Source organism: Gorilla gorilla, chromosome 6 (assembly GCF_029281585.2).
Source record: "Gorilla gorilla gorilla isolate KB3781 chromosome 6, NHGRI_mGorGor1-v2.1_pri, whole genome shotgun sequence".
In the NCBI taxonomy this organism is placed as follows: domain Eukaryota; kingdom Metazoa; phylum Chordata; class Mammalia; order Primates; family Hominidae; genus Gorilla; species Gorilla gorilla.
In genome coordinates this window covers 62,380,522-62,400,123 of record NC_073230.2, presented here as the reverse complement: position 1 = coordinate 62,400,123, position 19,602 = coordinate 62,380,522, and the positions used below count along the sequence as shown (strand labels likewise).

The window sequence follows — 19,602 nt, the reverse complement described above, 5'->3', positions numbered from 1 at the left end:
TGACAGGAAAAATGATTGCATGATATTTTATTTGCTTGTATGTGTTTGATTTATTTAATCAATATGAATTCATCAAGATCACACCTATTTGCTTAGAAAAACAAGACTAACTTGATGGTCAGATTCTCCACCCAGCCTCCAGGAAATAAGATATAATAAAATATAAAGTTGCTAATTTCAATGCTACTAGCAATTTCTGAGTACAGACCATTTTCACAACAGTACTTTGGGTACATATATGTACATGTGTAGATATTTTTAAGATTTTGTCATGAACTCTATAATTATACACCATTATTTTACTTTGCTTCTCTTTATTTGTTGAAATATTTTATGTGTTTGCTAATTTATTTTCTCATGAGACAACTGTTTACCATTTTTTAATTGGAAAAAATTTAAATTTTCTTTTTCTGCTTATAACAAAGTAATACATTATCATTGTACAAATGTTATAAACAAGCGAAACAATAAAAAATTAAAAATCATAACTTACACTGACTGCTGTACATTTTCTTTTTTTCTTTCATTTTTCTATGCACATGGCTCAGACTGATTTAAAGTTCTGTATGCTATAAATTTTTTCACTTTAAAGTTTTGTATCCTATGTTTTTTCATGTGATGTCATGTACTGAATCCTTTCTAATGTCTCTAAACATTCTTTGAGAATATGATTCTAGAAGCTGCTTAATGTTCACTGTATGCTTTAACACATTCACTAGGTAACTTTCCTTTTGGTCATCTGTGTATTTCCAGGTGTATGAAAAACTCCATGGTAAGTATTGCAATTCATGACTCGCTATGATATCCTTGGAATTTCTTCTCAGAAGTATGATTTCAGGGACATATGGGCTGCACAATCTAAAGCCTTGTGAGTACTCTTCCCTGACAAATTTTCCTTCACAAGGGAAGTACTGATTCACCATGCCAGTGGCAATGTAGCAGAATGTCTGATTCACTGTAACCTTTATGATGCTTGTTGATTTAGAAAACTTTTGCCAAGATTATACTTGTCAATTTTTTTTTTAATGAGAAGGGGTTTTGACTGGGACTGCATCAAATCTATAAATACTTCTGAAAAACCTGACGTATTTGCAATTCTGAGATGGGCCATCCAAAAACATAGCATTGTAACTCATTTATTCAAACCAAAACTCTCTCAATGAAGTGTTTTAGTGGTCTTCATATTCATACTACTTATTTGCAACCATACTTTGTAAAAAAAAGATTATATATTTTATATCTTTTACTTGTTGCTACTATTGAGGATTCAATATTATTCCTAAAATATTTTCTGTTTTGGTATTGGAGCTATGTAGAAGGTTGACCTAAGTTTATACTTTTATCTTAATTTTATTCATATTATATGATCACTTTTAATATCTCTATTACGATTGATTAGGATTGATTAGGAGTGGGTTACATAATCATAGCATCTGTAAATATTGACTTTTATTATTTTCCTAAGTATTAGACACAAATATTTCCTTGTTTGATGCTTTACTCTTTAGTTACATATTATTTAGTTAAATAAAATTTTAAAGTTATAGCAAAATATTTTCACTTGCAAATTATTTTGTAACTTTTAACCTTCAAAGCCACAAGTTTATTTTATGCTAATCTTCCTATATTTGATTTTTCTTTTCTGCTTAGTTCTTTAACTGGCGTTCATTTGGATATATATTGTAAACTGTGATCATATGTCTCCTTTTGGCATTATTAATTAAATAAGTCCTTCTTTAACTGTTACATTTTTAAATTCATTAGATATTATTTTGTATAATTTTCGAGCTTTCCAGGCTTGTTTTTATTTTCTTTAATCTCTATTCATATTTCTGTTTCTTTATTGTCCTCTTAAATAATAGTTATTTTGTAGCATATTTTCCTATCTGGTAGGTAAAGAGGTAGAGAACTAGGCATTGCTGAGCTCACTCACATGCTAGGTTTACTCTCCTAGATTTTTAAAATCCATTATCTCATTTAATGCTAAAAATGACCCTTGGCAGATAAGTATTACCATATCAGTTTTATACATAAGACTCTAAGGTTCAGAGAGATTTTGTGAGCAGCTCACCCAAAGTAACAAGCTGGTAGATAGCAAATCTAAGAATCAAATCTATATCTATCTGGTACCATAAACTATGAAATTTTCATTATTAATTTATATTCCTATTTTATTTTTGTCTCTTTTTAAGGCTTTACATAATATTCTAACTTGTTTATGTTTTCAGATGTATTGCTAATTACTTTGTGATTTTAAAAACTCAGAAAATCTTTTTTGAAAGCTTGAATTTAATTAAGATGAACACCAGTTTGTATAATTATGGCTTTAGAATACCTGTTATTTATTCAGGTTGCAGTTTAAATTCTTAAAAATCCTTTGGAATTTTATCATGTTTTATAATACAGATCTAGTTACAACCTTGGGCAAGACAGCTGGTGGCTAATATGTTGTGCTTATTAAGAGGAAAATTTATCATCAATTAATGGCATTGTGACAGAAGAAAAAAAGCAAGCTCTGAAATTATAAATCATAAAACATAAGCCAGAAATGGAGATCTAGTCTTCCTTCCTCAACCCATCACTTCCACACAACCAGCAAGGAAGATATTTGCCTAGAAGAACCAGGTGGTAAAGACCATTAACTCTAATCATTTCATTGCTGATAACTGTATATAAGCATATGCAATAATAGTCATATTATTACAGCAACTAGTCACCATTCATTCAGGGATTATTAAGTGCCAATCTTCATATGTACATCATTTCCTTCAATTGTCAAAACCCTGTGAGGATTATAGTATAGTTCTCATTTAAGGAATGAGGAAACAGGCCGGGGACAGTGGCTCACGCCTGCAATCTCAGCACTTTGGGAGGCCAAAGAGGGTGAATCACTTGAGGTCAGGAGTTTGAGACCAGCCTGGCCAACATGGTGAAACCCCGTCTCTATTGGAAATACAAAAATTAGCCGGGCGTGGTGGTGCGCACCTGTAATCCAAGCTACTCAGGAGGCTGAGGCAGGAGAATTGCTTGAACCCGGGAGGTGGAGGCTGTAGTGAGCCGGGATCACACCACTGCACTCTAGCCTGGGTGACAGACAGAGCAAAACTCCATCTCAAAACAACAAAAAAAAAAAAAAAAAAAAAGAAAGAAATGAGGGAACAGACATACTGGGCTGTGAGTGATGGAGCTGGGATGTGAAGCAGCCTTCCTCTTTAACCGCTGTGCACTAGTGCCTCTACCAATGAGTAGGCAGAGCCAGAGGCAGAAGGTCTGAGGAGTGTGTCCCTGCTCATTTACTCCCCTTCGCTGCTCAGATGAAGGCACTGGTTCAGTCTATCAGTGGCAGAAGTGGTCCTTGGAAGAAGGAGCTCTTGACCTTTCTTGCTCTTTTAGGATGTGTGTTATTGTGACCAACAGAGTGAAGCCTTTCTAGCAAGTTTTCAACACTTTGGCCATCTAGCCAGGAAGCTGCTTCTCTGGTGGCTTCCTGAAGTGGCAGACATCATGGAATCACTTGAGACAAGAACTTAGAACACTGGCAAATTCCGTTTCATGTCTTCTTAATTACAGAGGAACTAGTAGTCACAAGCAAGCCTTCATGTGGCCAGTTATGAATGGAAAAACCCATCCAACCTTGATATCATAGGCCCAAATAGTTTTGAACTTCAATGAGTAAAATTAAATATGGTTTGCAGGAGAATTTAACCAGTATAGACTCTTAATCTACATAATTCTGGTTCAAATATAGCCCTAGCAGATTCCTTGGCCTGTATTATCCAAATCATTCCCTTATATCTATTTTTGTCTTATTCATAGACACTTGATTTACATAGTTGCCATTTATATGATAGAATTACAATGATTAAATTAATTTAACCTGTGTAAGCAGCCAAGTTGGATCATTTAAACAAAAATCAGCAGTAAGGGCTGAATTATATGACTGACTCTACCTCAAAGCAGTGCACCATTTACTCACATATTAAATGAGACAAGCACTCTCCCTGCAAAGACCCTCAATCCCTCATCTCCCTCCTCCCAATGACTTTGACTTCCTGTGTTAAGATCAATCCTGCTGAAAGTGGCCACTCTGGGCTCCTGGCAGCTGTTGCAGCAGCTGCCTCTTAACAGTCAGGTTCACATCATGGTGAACACACAATAATTGTATTTCATAGTTCAGAGAATCAGCATTCCTGCTGAGCTACTACAGACTCCACACATGGAGACACAAGTACCACCTTTACCGCAGCCGGTTTCCTTACAAATACCAGCTGTTGATCACAGGAGTGAACAGCTTCACAAAAGTCCATCCCAACATTGGAAACAATAAGAGCAACAGAACAGAGCCTCTAAAAAAAGTATTTTGTAGCATGACACAGATACACATACAGATATATATCTCATAGTAAATGATAAGAAGAAATTTTTTTTACCCCGAAAAACTTCAAAAAGCTAATGATTCTTTTAACTTTTGGAACATAGAATACTTATTTCTGGTTCTACACTCAGAGATGCTGATTCAGTAGGCACTGGGTGGAGTCCTGGAATATGAATTTTTAATAAGCTCCCTGATGAGTCTGGCATAGGTAGGCTGCACAACTCACTTTGAGAAACACCGTTTGGGAGTCTTGATCAGTTCTAGAGTAGTGGCAAAATTATCTAATTATGAAAACATAATTATACGAAATAATAAGAACATGAGCCCCACTTGTTCAGGGCACATAGAGGAATTGCAGAAACAAGCTATAGTATTTGTAGCCAAGAAGTTATAGTTAGGGTGATCAACTGTCCTAGTTTGCTTAAAACTAAGAGGTTTTCCAGAATGTGTGACTTTGAGCACTAAAGGTTCAACAATACAAGGCACAGTGAGGGCTTCAAAGTAAGTATAAACAAATTGCTGAGAACTTGATGAGTAACCAGTTCTGACTAAGAGAAAAGGAGAAAGCTTTAACAAAGGAGTTTGCATTTTTGTAGGAACTCAGCAAATAGGGAAAGACTCATACAAAGGAAACAGCATTTGCAAAGCCATAGAGGTAACAAAATATCTGAAAACATTCAGGCAATACCAAATGGAAAGACTGAATGAGATTAGGAACTCAGAAGAAACAAGGCTGGAGTTAGACTACAAAAACTAATGTTGGCACTTTGAAAATAATAATCATTTCACACATGCTCTGTTGTGATACGTCCCTTGTATTAGAGTTAAAACAAGAAATTCTTTTTGGAATAGATTGGATTAGATGAGGAAAGTGAAGAGGGCCTGTGTTGACAATGAAACCAGTATTGGTTAGAACAGAAAAGACGCAGTTTCTCAAGGATGTTTTAGGGAGACAATTACTAGGACAGTTCAGTGTGGCAGCTGACAGAAGAGATGAGAACATTTTCAAGGCTTCCTCAAGAACAATGACTGTGATGAATGCTATTAAAAGAGTTTGGGATCATAGGAGGAAGAACATTTCTTTTTGGTGAGAAAGCTAAGATAAATTCAGTCTTGAATATTTGAGTTTTAGATGTCTGATCTGGGTATCTATCATGAAACAAACCTCACTACAACCTAGTGCCTTAAAATGACAGGAGATCATCATCTGTCTCTGTTCTGCGTGTTGTCTGTACTTAGCTGGGTAGTGTTTGCTTGGGCTCCCTCATGCTGCAATGAGACAGCCACTGGAGCTGTGGCTGGAGGAAGGCTGGGGTGACTGGCTGCCCAAGGCTGCTTCCAGGCTCGCACACCAAGGTCCTTGGCTGGGCTTCACTCAGTAAGGTGGCTGCACTGCTTCCACAGTGGCTGGCTTCCAGGAGGGCTCAGCAGGTGCTGCCAGCCCCTGTAAAGGATAGGTCTAGAATTGGCACAGCTCACTTCTTCATACTTTATTGGGCAGAGCGGTCACAGGCCAGCCTATGCTCAGGGGAAGGAAAATAGGCTTCAATGGGTGGGATGGAGACAAGTGTGCAGACATCCTTACTCTGCCACAGTTCTTGCAGGATATATATGTAGATGCTTTGGGGACAAGAGTGAACATGAGTCTGGATCTACAGAAATGAGTCAGAAGTACAAAGGTGACTCCAACAATTTTCTAAGAAAATTTAGCAGTCAAAACCACGGAAGTGGATGAGAAGGTCAGGGAGTTGACAATGGGAAAAGAACTATATTTAAGAGAGGAATTTAGTTGGGGAGGAGGCCAATAAAGGAGAGAGGAGAATGCTAGGAGCCAGTAAATAGTGGACCAGCCTGCAAAGAGAAGAGAGGTAAGAGTGTCAGGAAGGAGTGATCAAGGGAGAAAGGCTGCCTAGAGACTGGGAAGGACGAGATGTGAGAGGGTGGGGAATTGGAAGCAGGAGACACCAGTGACTTGCATGACAGCTTTGGGAGTGCGAGCGACCCAGGCAATTTACCTGGAGGAGCCAGCACGCAGCTCTGCACACCAGGGGTTGATCTATGGCCAGGTTGGGGAAGAGGAGCAGGAAGCTGCTTCACAGTTCTGTGTGACGTTGGGAAGGTGGGAAGGGGGTCAGTAGAAAAAAGTGAAGACAGAGAGAAGAAAGGAAGGACTAGTAGACGTGGTCTGTGGAGATGTTTGACTTCTGGAAGGATTGGAGACACTGGATGAGACAGGAAGAAACAAGTTGAGAATGGCTTAGTATATTGGGGTATTTGGGGGCATGGTGGAGGGGCGTTGAGTCCTGTGTTCTCTGCGAAGAGGGACCTAAACCACTCCATCCTGGTCAAGATCCTGGGACTTCCACAGTCAGTTGTGCTTGGTGCCACCCTCCTCTCCGAAAGGTCTTTCTTCTCCATATTTGCTTGTATGAACTCTCCCTATCCTCCAAGTCCCTTCTTCCAGGTTGCCCTCCCTGACTCCTCCAGCAAGAAGCAGGAATTCACCTTCTCAGAACATCTATAGAATATTTCTTCTGCTTCTAACTCTATGTATTGCTTTCCTGATAACATCACATTTATTGGCATCTTCTCTTGATAAGCTTCTTGCAAATAGAGCCAAAAAAAGTGGGCAGAGGGGAGTGGGTTTGATATGATCTAAGTTGGTCATGGTACACAAAACTGGAGAGTGTTCAGAACAATTGAAGACGGCAAACTTCAAAAGGATTGCAAAAGCCAAGTTTTGTTTATCTGTTTGCCTAACCGTTTTGCTTCATTATTTTGTTTTAATTGCTGATTACTAAATGGAGGTAGAATTCAAATAATTTTACAAGTGAAGGATTCACAAAGATAAAAAAGAATTTTAAGTGGGAGGGGAAAGTCACATGCTCAAAAACTTTTGGAAAATATCTGGAAAAGGTATGGGACTAGCCGTATTAAATAACAGTTAGCTTTATCTTGTGATAGGCAGATGGTCATAGACTATCTTTTCCATCTTCTTCTATTCATGTAAATCTCTGCTCTAGAAAAACTGGTTAAATTAATTGTATGAAAATTTGAAGATTTTTTATAAAATTATTTTCAGCTAATATGTTTTCCTTCATTTAAAAACAGAAATTCTTTGAAAGAAAAATAGTATCAATTAAGAGGTGAGTGTTTCAGTTTAAATAATTTAGTCAACTAAGTCAAAGATTATGATGAAAATAAAGGGCCAAACGGGCCAGCTTTTGTGACAGAGATGACAGTGTCCCATATACCATAGATGAAGGATGCCTCTTTGTATCAAACAATAAAAGATAAAAGGCTAGTACGATATAGCTATTGGCTTCCAAAAGCAAGATTTTGATTTTTGTGCTTTCACCACATCTTGCCTTTCATAGAATAATGAAATAAAGATGGATGATAAATGGAATGTACGAATATTTTGTTTTCTTGCAAACTAAAATACAAACTCCTTGAGGAGAAGAAGTGTGTCTTCCATGTTTGTGTCCCTGTGCCTGGTATGTGAGTTCCTAGGAGGGATGGAAGGTGAATAAATGAATGAATAAATGAAGCATGGGTATTGAAATAAGCTTTATTTGAATATAATCTGAAAATCGTGAGGCAAAAATCATAAACCAGGATGTGGGTATTACAGTGAATATAATATATAAATATCCACCCCAGATACTGAATCATATATAATAATTGTGCAAGTATAGGAACTTACACATAAGTAAAGTGAGTGACTGGACTGCCCCAGCTTCTGAAATTGAAATTAGAAAATGTTGATAGAAGTATATGAAAATATTATCCAGTATTCACTGGTTGGAAATATTGAAATTAAATATTTTCAGATATTTCAGGTTACTCTTTGATATAAGCAGATATGTTTAGTGAACAGGACTTTTAATGAATATAGACTTCAAGAGTCACTTTTTTCTCTCCTTCTACCTTTAACTCTAGAAAAAGCAATTTTGAATCTGACAGCAAGGCTGGCAATGGGATGCAAAAAGAGCAGTAATTTTTATTTGATAATTGTTAGACGAGATCTAGAGTTTGTCATTTAGCACTAATCACAGTGCTAAGAGATATTAAAATAAAATAAATAGATATTTTGAGATTGCATTATTAAACCCCAAAAGCTAAGAAAATATTCTAGAAATAGATAAAGCATTTCATTCTACCCTTGGAATTCTTCACTTGGAATAGGTAATCTGTTTGATTTTATTCTGCCGAACAGATTGATGACATCTAACTTGGAACAGTCTATGTAGGATAATAATAATTTCACTTCCATGATTTGGAGTTCTTGCTAATTAGGTTGTAAATTGTCTGCTTAGGCTACTCTGTAATCTTGCCTGTAGTGTCTAACTTCTTTTATGATAATGTGAAGAAAGAGGGGAAAATCACTCCAAAGACATTAAATCTTCCTCAAATAATAGTCACAAAGTTGTAACCATCATTTGGTTACCATTACAATTTAGCATATACCTGTGTGTTTAGTGTGTATGGATACACACATATATGTTCCAGCTATATTAGTTTGTCCTTTAATTTGGTAAGCAGAAAAGATTATAAAGAAAAAAATTAGACAAATCCACACACATTGGGCTTCAGAGAGGCTAAGCCATCTGTTCATCAGACTGACATAAATTGCCATGACCAAGGCATGCCAGGAGAGTTGCTCATCTACATTATAAGGCAGGGCAAACTCAGAGAACCCTAATCCAAGTGCCCTACGAATCTGCAAATCACATCCATTAGGAAGTAAAGCATTAAGAGAAAACCTATTTTGGCATACAGTATTTTAAAAACATTTAAAAGCATTGTTCACAAGCAAGGACTTAAAGATACATACCTATATGTATTTCTACATGTATATATATATTTGATATATATAAAGTCTATATTTGATTAGGATGATTTCTGAGATGTGTGTGTGTGTGCGTGTGTGTGTGTCTGTGTATTCAGGATGATATGAGATGAGATCTCAGAAATCATCCTAGTGAAGTAATCAGACTTTTAAATTTAATGGCTGAAGAGACCTTAAATATTAGCAATATAATTTTCCATTACTGATGGTAGCATCAATACTTCTTTAGGGAAAAACCTAAAGAAGGATAAAGTCAGTATGTTTGTGCTCCCTTCATCCCATGTCACGTGTTTGAGGAAATCGGGACGGCCGCGGGGTTGTGCAGGGTACTGCTCATTCCACGAAGCCTTTATCCCACATCAAGGTTAAAACTTCCACGCGTTTCCATTGGCTGAATGACTGCATACGTTAATGCCATTCAGAACAGCTTTAACTTGCACAGCTGCCTTCAGAATCCTGTGACTAAGCTTCTAAATTGGCCTGGAAGGCACATTCACAGAGGAGTTGCCTTATCTCTGCACCACTTACAGTCTTCAATCCCCCCTCCGTCCTTCCATTATCATCATCACAGGCAGCTGAGGTTTCTCCTTCAAAATCAAAAGCCCTTGGAGAATAGTCCTGCTTAGAGCTATGGGTCGCTGAAAATGCATGATACGGCATGTCTCTCTCATTTACATTTTGATTAAGTGAAAGCCTCTTAATTTGGGTCATTATCGATACATAAATCTGTAGAGAAAATGAACATGCATTTGTAATGTAACCAACATTACATGATTTATTGTTCTTATAATGTGTAAATACAGAAGGGATAAAAACCAGAGTCCAGCTCTCAGATGCCCTGGAAATGAAGCACCACTAGGGGACTGACGGGGCGCACCCACATGCTTTGAGCTCTGAGTGAACTGGTGCAGGCTCGGTGCTCACCTCTCATAATCACTTGCACTGAACTAGGTCTCCGATTTTAAAAATCACCATTCATAAATCTGTCTACTCTATACGACTGACCTTTCTGTGGAGCGTTTGTGAGTGGTAAAATAAAAGGCTCGAAATGGGTTTCCATACCTGATTGTGGACTTTGTTTGGGGATTTTGGCTACCGCTTGAGGGCTGGAGGTGGAGTGCGTTCGTTGGTTGGCAGAGCCATGGATGCTGCTGGGGACGGCTGCGGAGACGTTCTTGCGGGGCTTCATATCCTGCAGCCACATGGGTGAGGCTTCGAAGGCCTGCATTCTGCGGGCATGGCTGTTGGCATTGACTTTCAGATAGGCCTGGGCCTTGTGTTCCTGAAGCTCCCCGTAGTTGGCATCAGTCACCCTGCACTCATATAAGCCTTCATCCTTTTTCCTCACTTTGGAAATCTGAAGCTTGTGGGAGATGTCATTGCCTTGGACTTTCACTGTCTGAAAAATTGCAGGTAAAAAAACAATAAAGTGCTACATCAAATGATTTTGTTCCCATTTTTTACCCTGAGCTTGCTAATATTGGAAAGTTAAAGGGTCTTAATGGCCCCATAGCCATAGTGAAGGAGCTTTTTATTTCCTTAACGTCACATCTGAAGGCCTTGGCTATCCTATTCCACCAACCACTGCACTTGCAGACTCAGGAGATAATTAGTTCAATGCAGCCAGTGCCAGATTCTGTCAGCCACGTGCCCCCCATTGTCTACATGCCAAGTAGCAGCTCCGTCATTTTTCCATCATGGGATTGGCCTCTGCCTGCTTAACTCAGTTCAATGAAGCACAAACCAATAAGGCCAACTCTATAGGTGAAACAATCTCTTTTCTTCCCTGTGGGCTATAAACTAACCCCCTCAACTCTGAGACATCACAAAAATATTTTGTTGGTCATGAGTTTGAGTGAGAATGCACTTGTATCCCCACACTGGGATGACTACTAAAGGTGCTATTAATGAACTTGGATATTAATATTTTTCTTCTTAAATTTTAGATGCAGTCTTGCCTCTAGTCATAGGGTGGCATGGCTTGGGGTACAGCTTCATATCACCTGAAGTCTTGTTGCTCAAAGTATGTATCCCATGCCATTATAGGGACTTTATGCTACAGGGACTTGGGATGCCATCGATAAAACACTGGCTTGATTTTCAAAATTGAAATTGGCTTTCTTATTTCTTCTAATAAGTTTTATTCCAGATTAATAGCAAGATCATATATCTGATAGATATATTAGATGTATGATTTTATATTATATATCCTATATTATACATATAAGCATCTTTATCAGAACAGTTAGGTTTAATACATAATCATATGTTCTTCATAACTGAGACAATGATAGGGTTCATAAGACATTTGGGATTCAAGAATTTGGTTCATTTTGAAAGATACAGAAAAGAAATGAAGGAGGCCGAAAGTTATTTTTTCTGCTAATGGCCACTACACTTTCAAACGGCCATAAATTACTAGGAAAACCTGAGAAGCACTCATCTGCTTTTACATATAGAGGTATATATACAAATAATTTCCAACATTTGAACCCTATGGGTTTATGTGTATATAAAATTACATATAAATATACTAATACTATAAAAATGAAATGAATACTTCCACATTTATTCTGGGTTAAATCTCCTAACAAAGTTTGAGGTAGCTAGAGTATTTATATTATTATCCCATTTTATAGTTGAGTAAACTGAGGCTTGGGGTGTTTGGGTCAGTGATTTTCAACACTGAGTGTACATTAGAATCACCTGGGGTGCTATTAAAAATACTGGCATGTGGAGTAATGCAGAAATATTAAGTCTGCATCTCTGGAGGGTGGAGCTTATATCATCCGTATTTTATAACAACTCTCCTGGGAATTCAAAGTTAATAACTAGTGGTTGAGAAAATATGTTCAAGGTCACACAGTGGGTAAACAGGGAACAAACTACTTTCTGCCTCAGTTTGTGTCTAAAACTCTCTTCTACTCATTAACTTTTATGCATTATTGGCATAGGTAATACTATCAACAGTTGTGTGTGTAATCATGTTTCTCAATGTATGCATCAGGGGTCAGGATGTATGAAGACTATTTTTGTTGTCGGCCTTTAGATGATAGGGGGACGGGTGAAGGGTGAAGGAAGAATAGTCACCAAGCAATCTATCTAGTTATATATGTATGTGAAAAATAAAATAATTAAGAAAAAACTAGATTTTACCAATAAAGCTTTTCTAATATTGTAGGAAAACAACAGTTTCTGTGATATAAGAATAATTGAAGTATTCTAAAAAGTCAGTAATTTTATGAGTTTTAAATCAGAGTTTATGGTTGATATTTCATCTTTGTCATTTTTTCTTCCATGTTGAGATTACACATTTAGATCACAGAACTAGATTCTGTGTACAATGTATTTGTACATTTTTAGTTATGATGTAACTCCAATCTTCTACCACTTTACGCTATTGTAAGAGCCTTAAAATACATTTTCTTTTAAAATGTAGGTCATTGGGATTTTAGATTTCTAAAAACAAATAATAATATGTTTATGCTTAACAGATTTCCTCCTTTTGTATTACATACCTATTTCGTTTCTATTTATCAAATGAAGCAGTATTATTAATATTAACTGATGCTATGCGGCTCATTTGAGGTACAGTAAAAAAATAAGACTTTCACTTTTTAAATTTTACACACACTTATTAAAAGTAATAAGCAATAGAGTGGAACTTAAAGTTTACATTTTCAATAGGTCAAGCTCCTATAATAATGGTTTTACATTTATATTGGCTTTTGGCATTATATTTATATATTCTTAATAACAGCACTGGAAATACATTCCATGCATTAAAGTGACATTCAAAATTTAGTTGCTTAATTTCATCACAATTTCAGTATCCTGTTGGATGCTTTATATTTTTTTCCCTAAAAATATTTTCCTATGTTAGTGTTTCACTTTCTACTAAAATATAATTGTTTCCATAATTTTGAATAGATATTAGCAATGTATTTACTCTTACTGTTAGGTAAGTTACAAAAAGCAAGGAAAGAAAGTGTCACACAACCTCTCTGGATAGCAAACGATTCTCTAGAATGTTTAGACATTTACGTGACTAAAATATGTAATTTTATTTAGGGACTCTAAATGTGCTTCCATTTGTATGTATCTAATGAGGCAAGCAAGGGGCGCTCGGCTGTCCGGCTGTCTTGCAGCGCTGGCAAGCCGCCTTCTCGGGGACAGGGAAGGGCTGTGCGTCCCGGGCCTGGGCCCGCGGCCCTTGGCGCGCCCCGGCACTCACGCTGATCTTGGTCCCGTCGCTGTCCGGGTCTCTGTCGGGCAAGAGCTCCACCTGCGGGTAAGGAGCGAACGCTCAGTCCCGCGCCAGGCCCGCCCGACCACCCGCCCCCACGCGAGCATAGCCTTCGCGGCTCTGGGCAGGGCCGTCAGGGTGACCTGGGGACAGGGGAGCGACCAGGGGCGTGGCCACCCCTGTCCAGGCCCAGACCGCACCGCCCCCACGCTGTCCCTGGCATACTCCACGCCGTCCCCGGCATACCCCACGCCGTCCCCGCGCTTTCCCCGGGGCTGTCCCGGCGCTGTCCCTGCCGCGCGGAGGCTGCGCTCGGGAGGCGGGGCCGGGAGCCGCCGGGTCTTTTTCGCGGGTTGACCCGTGCGGACGCGCGCCCGGAGGTGGGCGGGCGCCAGGGGTGGGGCGGCCGGCGTGGGTGAAGGTGAAGTGCTACGGGACGAGTTTTCGCGCCTTTGTTCCGGCCACCATCCCGCCTGCCGTCCCGCCCCGCGCTCCTGGCCCCAGATTCTCTTGCTGGCTCGCAGGGGCGCCGCCTCTCGCTCAACTAGGTCTCCCTCGCCCGGACCCCCTTCCCCTCTCCCCTCCTCCCGCTATTTTCCTTTTCCTCATCTCCTCCTTTCTCCCTCTCCCTCCCCACCTCACCACCCTCTCTCCTGTCTCTTCCCAAGTCACCCTCCGTCCCCTCCACACTCCCCATTCCCCTACTTCCTTCTCTCCTCGCTTCCTCTCTTCTCTCCTCTTCCTTCCCTTCTCCACTCTCCTTCTCTCCTCTCCCTGCCCCTTCTCTACTCCTCTCTCCCTCTCTTCATTTCCCTCCCTCTCCCTTCCCTGTCTCTCCCTTCCCTCTCCCTCCGTCTCTCCTTTTCCTCTCCTTCCCTCTCTCCCTTCTGTGCCCTCTCTCCCCCATCTGTCCTGCTCCCTCTCTTCCTCCCCCTTCCCCCTCTCATTCTCTCTCCTCTCCCACCCCTTCCCCCTCTCATTCTCTCTCCTCTCCCACCCCTTCCCCCTCTCATTCTCTCTCCTCTCCCACCCCCTTCCCCCTCTCTTACCTCTCTCCCTCTCTCCCCATTCTTTCTCCCTCTACCCTTCTCCTTCTCTGCTTCCCACTCCAATTCTCCCTCCCTTCCTTCCCCCTCCCCTTCTCTGTCTCTCTCGCCCCCTCCCTCCTTTCCCCCTACCCTCTCTCCCTCTCTTCTCCTTTCTCTCTCCCTGCCCTCTCTTTCCCTTCCCTCTCTCCCTTTTTCCCCCTTCCCTCTCTCTTTCCCCTTCACTGTCTCTTCCCGTCTCCCCCTTCCCTCTTTCCCAGCCCCTTCCCCCTCCCCTTCCCTCTCTCCCTCTCTCCCCCTTCTTTCTCCCTCTCCCCCTCTTCTTCTCCCCTCCCCACTCCAATTCTCCCTTCCCTCCTTCCCTTCTTTCTGTCCCTCTCCTCACTCCCTCTCTCCCTCTTTTCCCCTTCCCTCTCTCCTTCTCTTCTACCTTCTTTCTCCCTCCCTTCTCTTTCCCTTCCGTCTCTCCCCTTTTTCCCCCTTCCCTCTCTCCATCTCTTTCTCCTTCTCTGTGCCTCTCCCGGTCTCCCCCTTTCTTCTCTCCTTTTCTCCCTCCTCCATTTTCCCCCTTTCCTTCTCTCTCCCTCTCTTCCCGACACCCCACATATCTGTTAGAAGTGGAGGTGAGAGGAGCTGGCCGCCCTGGTTCTCTGGTTGTTCAGCCTGGGGGCTGCGGTCCCAGATGGTGCCTGCGGTCCCAGATGGTGCCTGGTGCCCCGAGAAGGGAGAGGGGGTGGGGCGGGGGGTGGAGGCCGCCCACCGATTCCCCTCCCCCTCCTTTCGTCCTGGAAAGGGTCTCCCGGATGTCCCGGGATGTGGCAGCGCAGTAGGGGCAAGGCGGGCATCTGCCTAAGTACCAGAACTTACAGGAGGAGGCGCTTCCCGGTTTAACAGGAAGAAACTGGGCAGCAAGACTTCCTTCTGGGTTTTAACTTCGCGTCCCCAGGACAAATTCCCTTTCCCTCCCTAGAAGCCCTGGGGGTCACTCGCTTCCACAGAACCGGGCAGGTCCCCAGGGGTGTCCAGGCAGCACCTCGGCCCCCAGCCCCGGGCCGGACACCCTGAGGACCGGGCGAGCGAAGGGGAGACGCGGGGTCGGCGAGCTCCGCTACCTGCGCGCCGGCCCCCTCGGCCCCGGGCTCCAGGTCCTCCGGCCCCCGCAGGAACCACCATTGGATCTCCAGATACACCGAGGCGGAGCCGCTCTGGAAGGCGCAGGACATCTCCACATTCTGCCCCTCGGTCGCCGTCACGTTCCGCGGAAACTCGGTAAATTTTGCTGCAAAACAGAAAGGCATCCTGTTGGAATATCCACACCCCTCTTGCCTGAGTCTCTTTCCTTGAGAGCTCGCTACATTTTTCCTGGACTTAAATAGCAACAAAACCCCTCTCTTACATCCTCGGCTTCGTCTGGTTCCCCCAGCCCCCTTCCTTTGCCTCTTTCCTGTCTAACTTTTGGTATCATACCTAAATCACTATGTTGTTGATCAAATCCAGATAATGGAAAGGTTAACAAGCTTGCCAATAACTCTTAGCCAAGATCCCCGCAGGTAGATCCAAATACCTTTTGTCAGATTGCAGTATTCCACAAAATTTCTGAGAGAGTCAGTGAGATACAATTTAGGCAATCTGTCAAGTTGATATATGAGGAGAGTCTCTTGCCTCTAAGTTTCTAAACAATCTACCACTAACTGGATGTTTCATGTAACAGAGTAGATCATGATTATCTGTCAAAATGCACATTCCTGATACATCAAAACGGTTATTAGCAACACCAGTGAAACACGCCTGCAGCAGTGAAACAAGTTGCACACTTTATAAACTGTATATGTTTCCTTCTCTCCAAATTAACCTTTATTTGTTCCCATCAAGTCACTGTATTTTGAATTGCCATACATCTTAAGATGTAATGATCACACATTCAGGCTTAGTTCAGGTTAAATATTATTTAGAAGTCACTATGGAGATGTTTCTCAGCCTTTTCATTACCAACCTTGACACTGCTAGTTTGCAAGATTCATGCAACCCTGGTGAAACTCACAAAAATATAATGTTTCCTTCCTCCTAAAGGCATTTCTTGAACATGCAATGCTCTTATCTTGTTACCAACATGGTTGTTCTTATCTTATTTAAGGGGCACTTTGCAAAGAGCTGATGGTTCCCTAAAAGTAGTCCTGGGAAGATTTGTATGGCCAATGGAAATGCACAACCACAATGCACACTTATGGAGAGGAGGGCTATGGGGAATGCAGAAATGATTTGGGGTGGATGCACTCCTTCCCCCACCCCTCACCTCACCCCCGGTTTAAAGAGAGACAATGTCTCTTTTCAACATTTTATGAAATCCCAAAAATGATCTCTAGTGAAATGAAACTATATTTGTACCTAAAACAGGGAAGCTATTAAGGAGACATTCTGATCGGAAAAGGACTTTTCTATTCTAGCTGGCAGAAGGAGTATGGCATTTCTGCTTGCAGAAGTGATGCAGTCTTTTGGCAGCAGAGATGTGATCTGTTCATGGTGCTGAAACGACCACTGCAGCCTACGAAGTCCTGAACAATCGGGTTCAGCAGACTGCTGCTGCTTGTCATGCAAGTTGTGGCTTTTTATGGGTCCTCAGAGGAGTCAGTCCTTTGATAAACACACATACAAAAGGAGTCACACGGACCTACAAAAAGGAAACTCTAAGCCCAGTCTGACTACACAAGGAAGAGGGACTGGCAATGGAGAGTCCCAATATCCAGCCCTGTGTTTGTTTGCGATGATTATGTATGCATGAGTGGCTACCCTGTGCATGCACACAGATAGAAAGCACACACACACGCACACACACACACCACACGACCCTGTGTTTGTGCTCACCGAGGAGCCCACCTCATTGTCAGGCACCAGCTAGATTTTCTCTCCAGCCTAGCTAGTCTACAGTTTAATAAACTTTAAAAAAAATCGTCAAACAGAACACTATTTATACAGCCTAAGCCCACTGTTACTTGCTAGGAAGCTTATTCTCTCTGCCTGTCCATTCTTTTTGAGTGTAGGAAACACACACACACACGCAAGCAAATGTATATTTGCCATTGAGCAAGACTTACCTTGAGAAGAAAGCCCTTGTTGTACATATAAAACGGAAAAGAAAACAAATCCAACATACACCAAAAAGATCCCCATCATTCCAAAAAGGGAGGGGGGTCACATCAGTGTAGCCAACAGCCGAAAAGCCCTGAAAGAAAGGCGTGCGAGTGGATGGCAGGCTCAGTCTCAGAGCCCTGGGCGCGACACTGCAAACATCCTGCTGCTTGCTCGGCGAGGGCTGGCTGTGGGGAGAAGGGATTGCGATTCTGGAAGGTTAGAACCAGCTGGCTGGGATTCAGCGAGGCTTCCTGCGGAGCCCAGGCTGGAATCGCTGGGAAGTGTCTCGGCTGCCTGGCTGCCTGCTTTCAGCTACCTGGCAGCTCGTCCAACGTCAGCCCGCCGCTCCGGCTTGCGTGATCACTGCCCTCCCTAAACACGGAGCCGGCTCGGGAAGTGGGGAGTGGGCAAGTGGGGCGGGCTGAGGACTTCGCCGGGCTCGCGGCGCCGCAACTTTTCCCTCTAATGGCTGCGATGATGCCTTTAACTCTGTGCGCGCTGGACAGCGCCCCGCCCGGGAGCTCGCGCCGGGCGGCCGCGGAGGGCGCAGGGCTCGGCGGCGCCGCTGGGGTCTCCCTTCTGGAGAGCAGGGACGTCGGTTTTTTTCCACTTTGCTTCTCTCCCCCATCGGGTGTCTTTCTGGCTCGGCGGATCAGATCGCTCGGTGCCGAGGAGGACAATACAGTGGCGGGATTGCGGCGCTGGCGGGGGGCTCGGAGCGAAAGGTTCCGGGAGGGAGTTGGGGCATTGCTGAGGACCGGGGAGCAACGGGATGGGGGAGAGACGGGTGGGCCGAGGAAAACAGCCATTTAGGGAAATGCCGCTTAACCAGTTATTAACTGCTCCAACCAGGAGCATCACATGCTACGATTTCACACGAATTTCTTGCTGAACAGCTTTCAGTACAAGCAGCTCATGCAGGAGCCATATCGCTCCAGCTGGCAGACGGAGAAGAGAAAAAGTACAAAAAGTCACGCATTGAGGGAATTTTCTCCAAAGAAAAGCCCACCATACTATGTTTACTTTTTAAAAAATTACATACCTCCTGCCTTCTTTTCCTTCATCTTCCATGTATTTTGGAGGGGGGAGGGGTTTTAAATACCGTTAAGGTCTTCATTACGTGATTTTGTTTTGTTTATATGCTTTTCTTTTGCATAGCACAATACTTATGTAATGTTCCCTGGGACTAAGTGAATAAGGAATCTTATTTTAGACACAAAAAATCACAATAAGTTTCAGAATGTGGAACAAATCTGCTTATCTGCCTTGGTGAAGATTTGAGATGTACATTCTATTTTTTATTAAGAACTGAAACAACAATGTATATTATGTTAAAGACTCTATCTGTCCTTATGCAATCCAAATATTAGTGGATTTAAATTTTTTTAAACAAAATTAATAGCATTTGCCATCTAAGAAGAGTACACATTTTTTATTCCCATTATTATTTCTATGCAACTATGCCACAAATTTTCAGTATTAGTTTGAAATATAAATTAGTCTTAATAATGCTATCAGGAAGCCAATGTAGGGTATGTATTTTCATTTTACAGATAAAGAATTTGTAGTTGGCTAATGCCTTTACTAGCCAGAAAAAAAATTAACCTTAACATAGCGGTTGCATTTTAAATCACTTATCTTCTATAGCTGAATGCAGCAATAACTTAAAGCTCAGAAAACTAAAGACACAATAACGTCATCACAATATTATTTTTTTCCGAAAATATATTTATTTTTTACTGTGAGTAGGGGCAGAATATGGGATTTGGAGACAATCATGGGAGATATTTTATATCTGTTCATGTTTAGGCCAACCAGACTCTGTATCCTCCTTGTATTTAGCAAAGGATTTTGAAGTTTATTGTTCTAAGAAAAGAAATCTCTTTATGTTCAAACATTCATGGACAATGAGTTCAGAACATAGAAACATAATCCAAGTTAATACACCTGAACC

The 19,602-nt window shown here is 41.7% G+C and overlaps 1 protein-coding gene across 6 annotated transcripts in view; it reads right to left on the bottom strand.

The window, feature by feature from the left end:
- VSTM2A (V-set and transmembrane domain containing 2A) overlaps positions 1 to 18,409 on the bottom strand; it is a 32,036-nt gene extending 13,627 nt beyond the window's left edge. For 3 of the 6 annotated variants that reach the window (XM_031013488.3, XM_031013487.3, XM_031013486.3), the window contains exons 1-4: positions 17,612 to 18,408; positions 15,632 to 15,798; positions 13,462 to 13,512; positions 10,290 to 10,626 (exon numbers count right to left, since the gene is read on the bottom strand). In XM_031013488.3, coding sequence (XP_030869348.1) covers positions 10,290 to 10,626; positions 13,462 to 13,512; positions 15,632 to 15,798; positions 17,612 to 17,690 — 634 coding nt within the window. In that variant the 5' untranslated portion in view covers positions 17,691 to 18,408. The other 3 variants (XM_031013489.3, XM_055347089.2, XM_031013485.3) reach the window with 3 other exon arrangements.
- Positions 18,410 to 19,602: the final 1,193 nt, after the last annotated feature.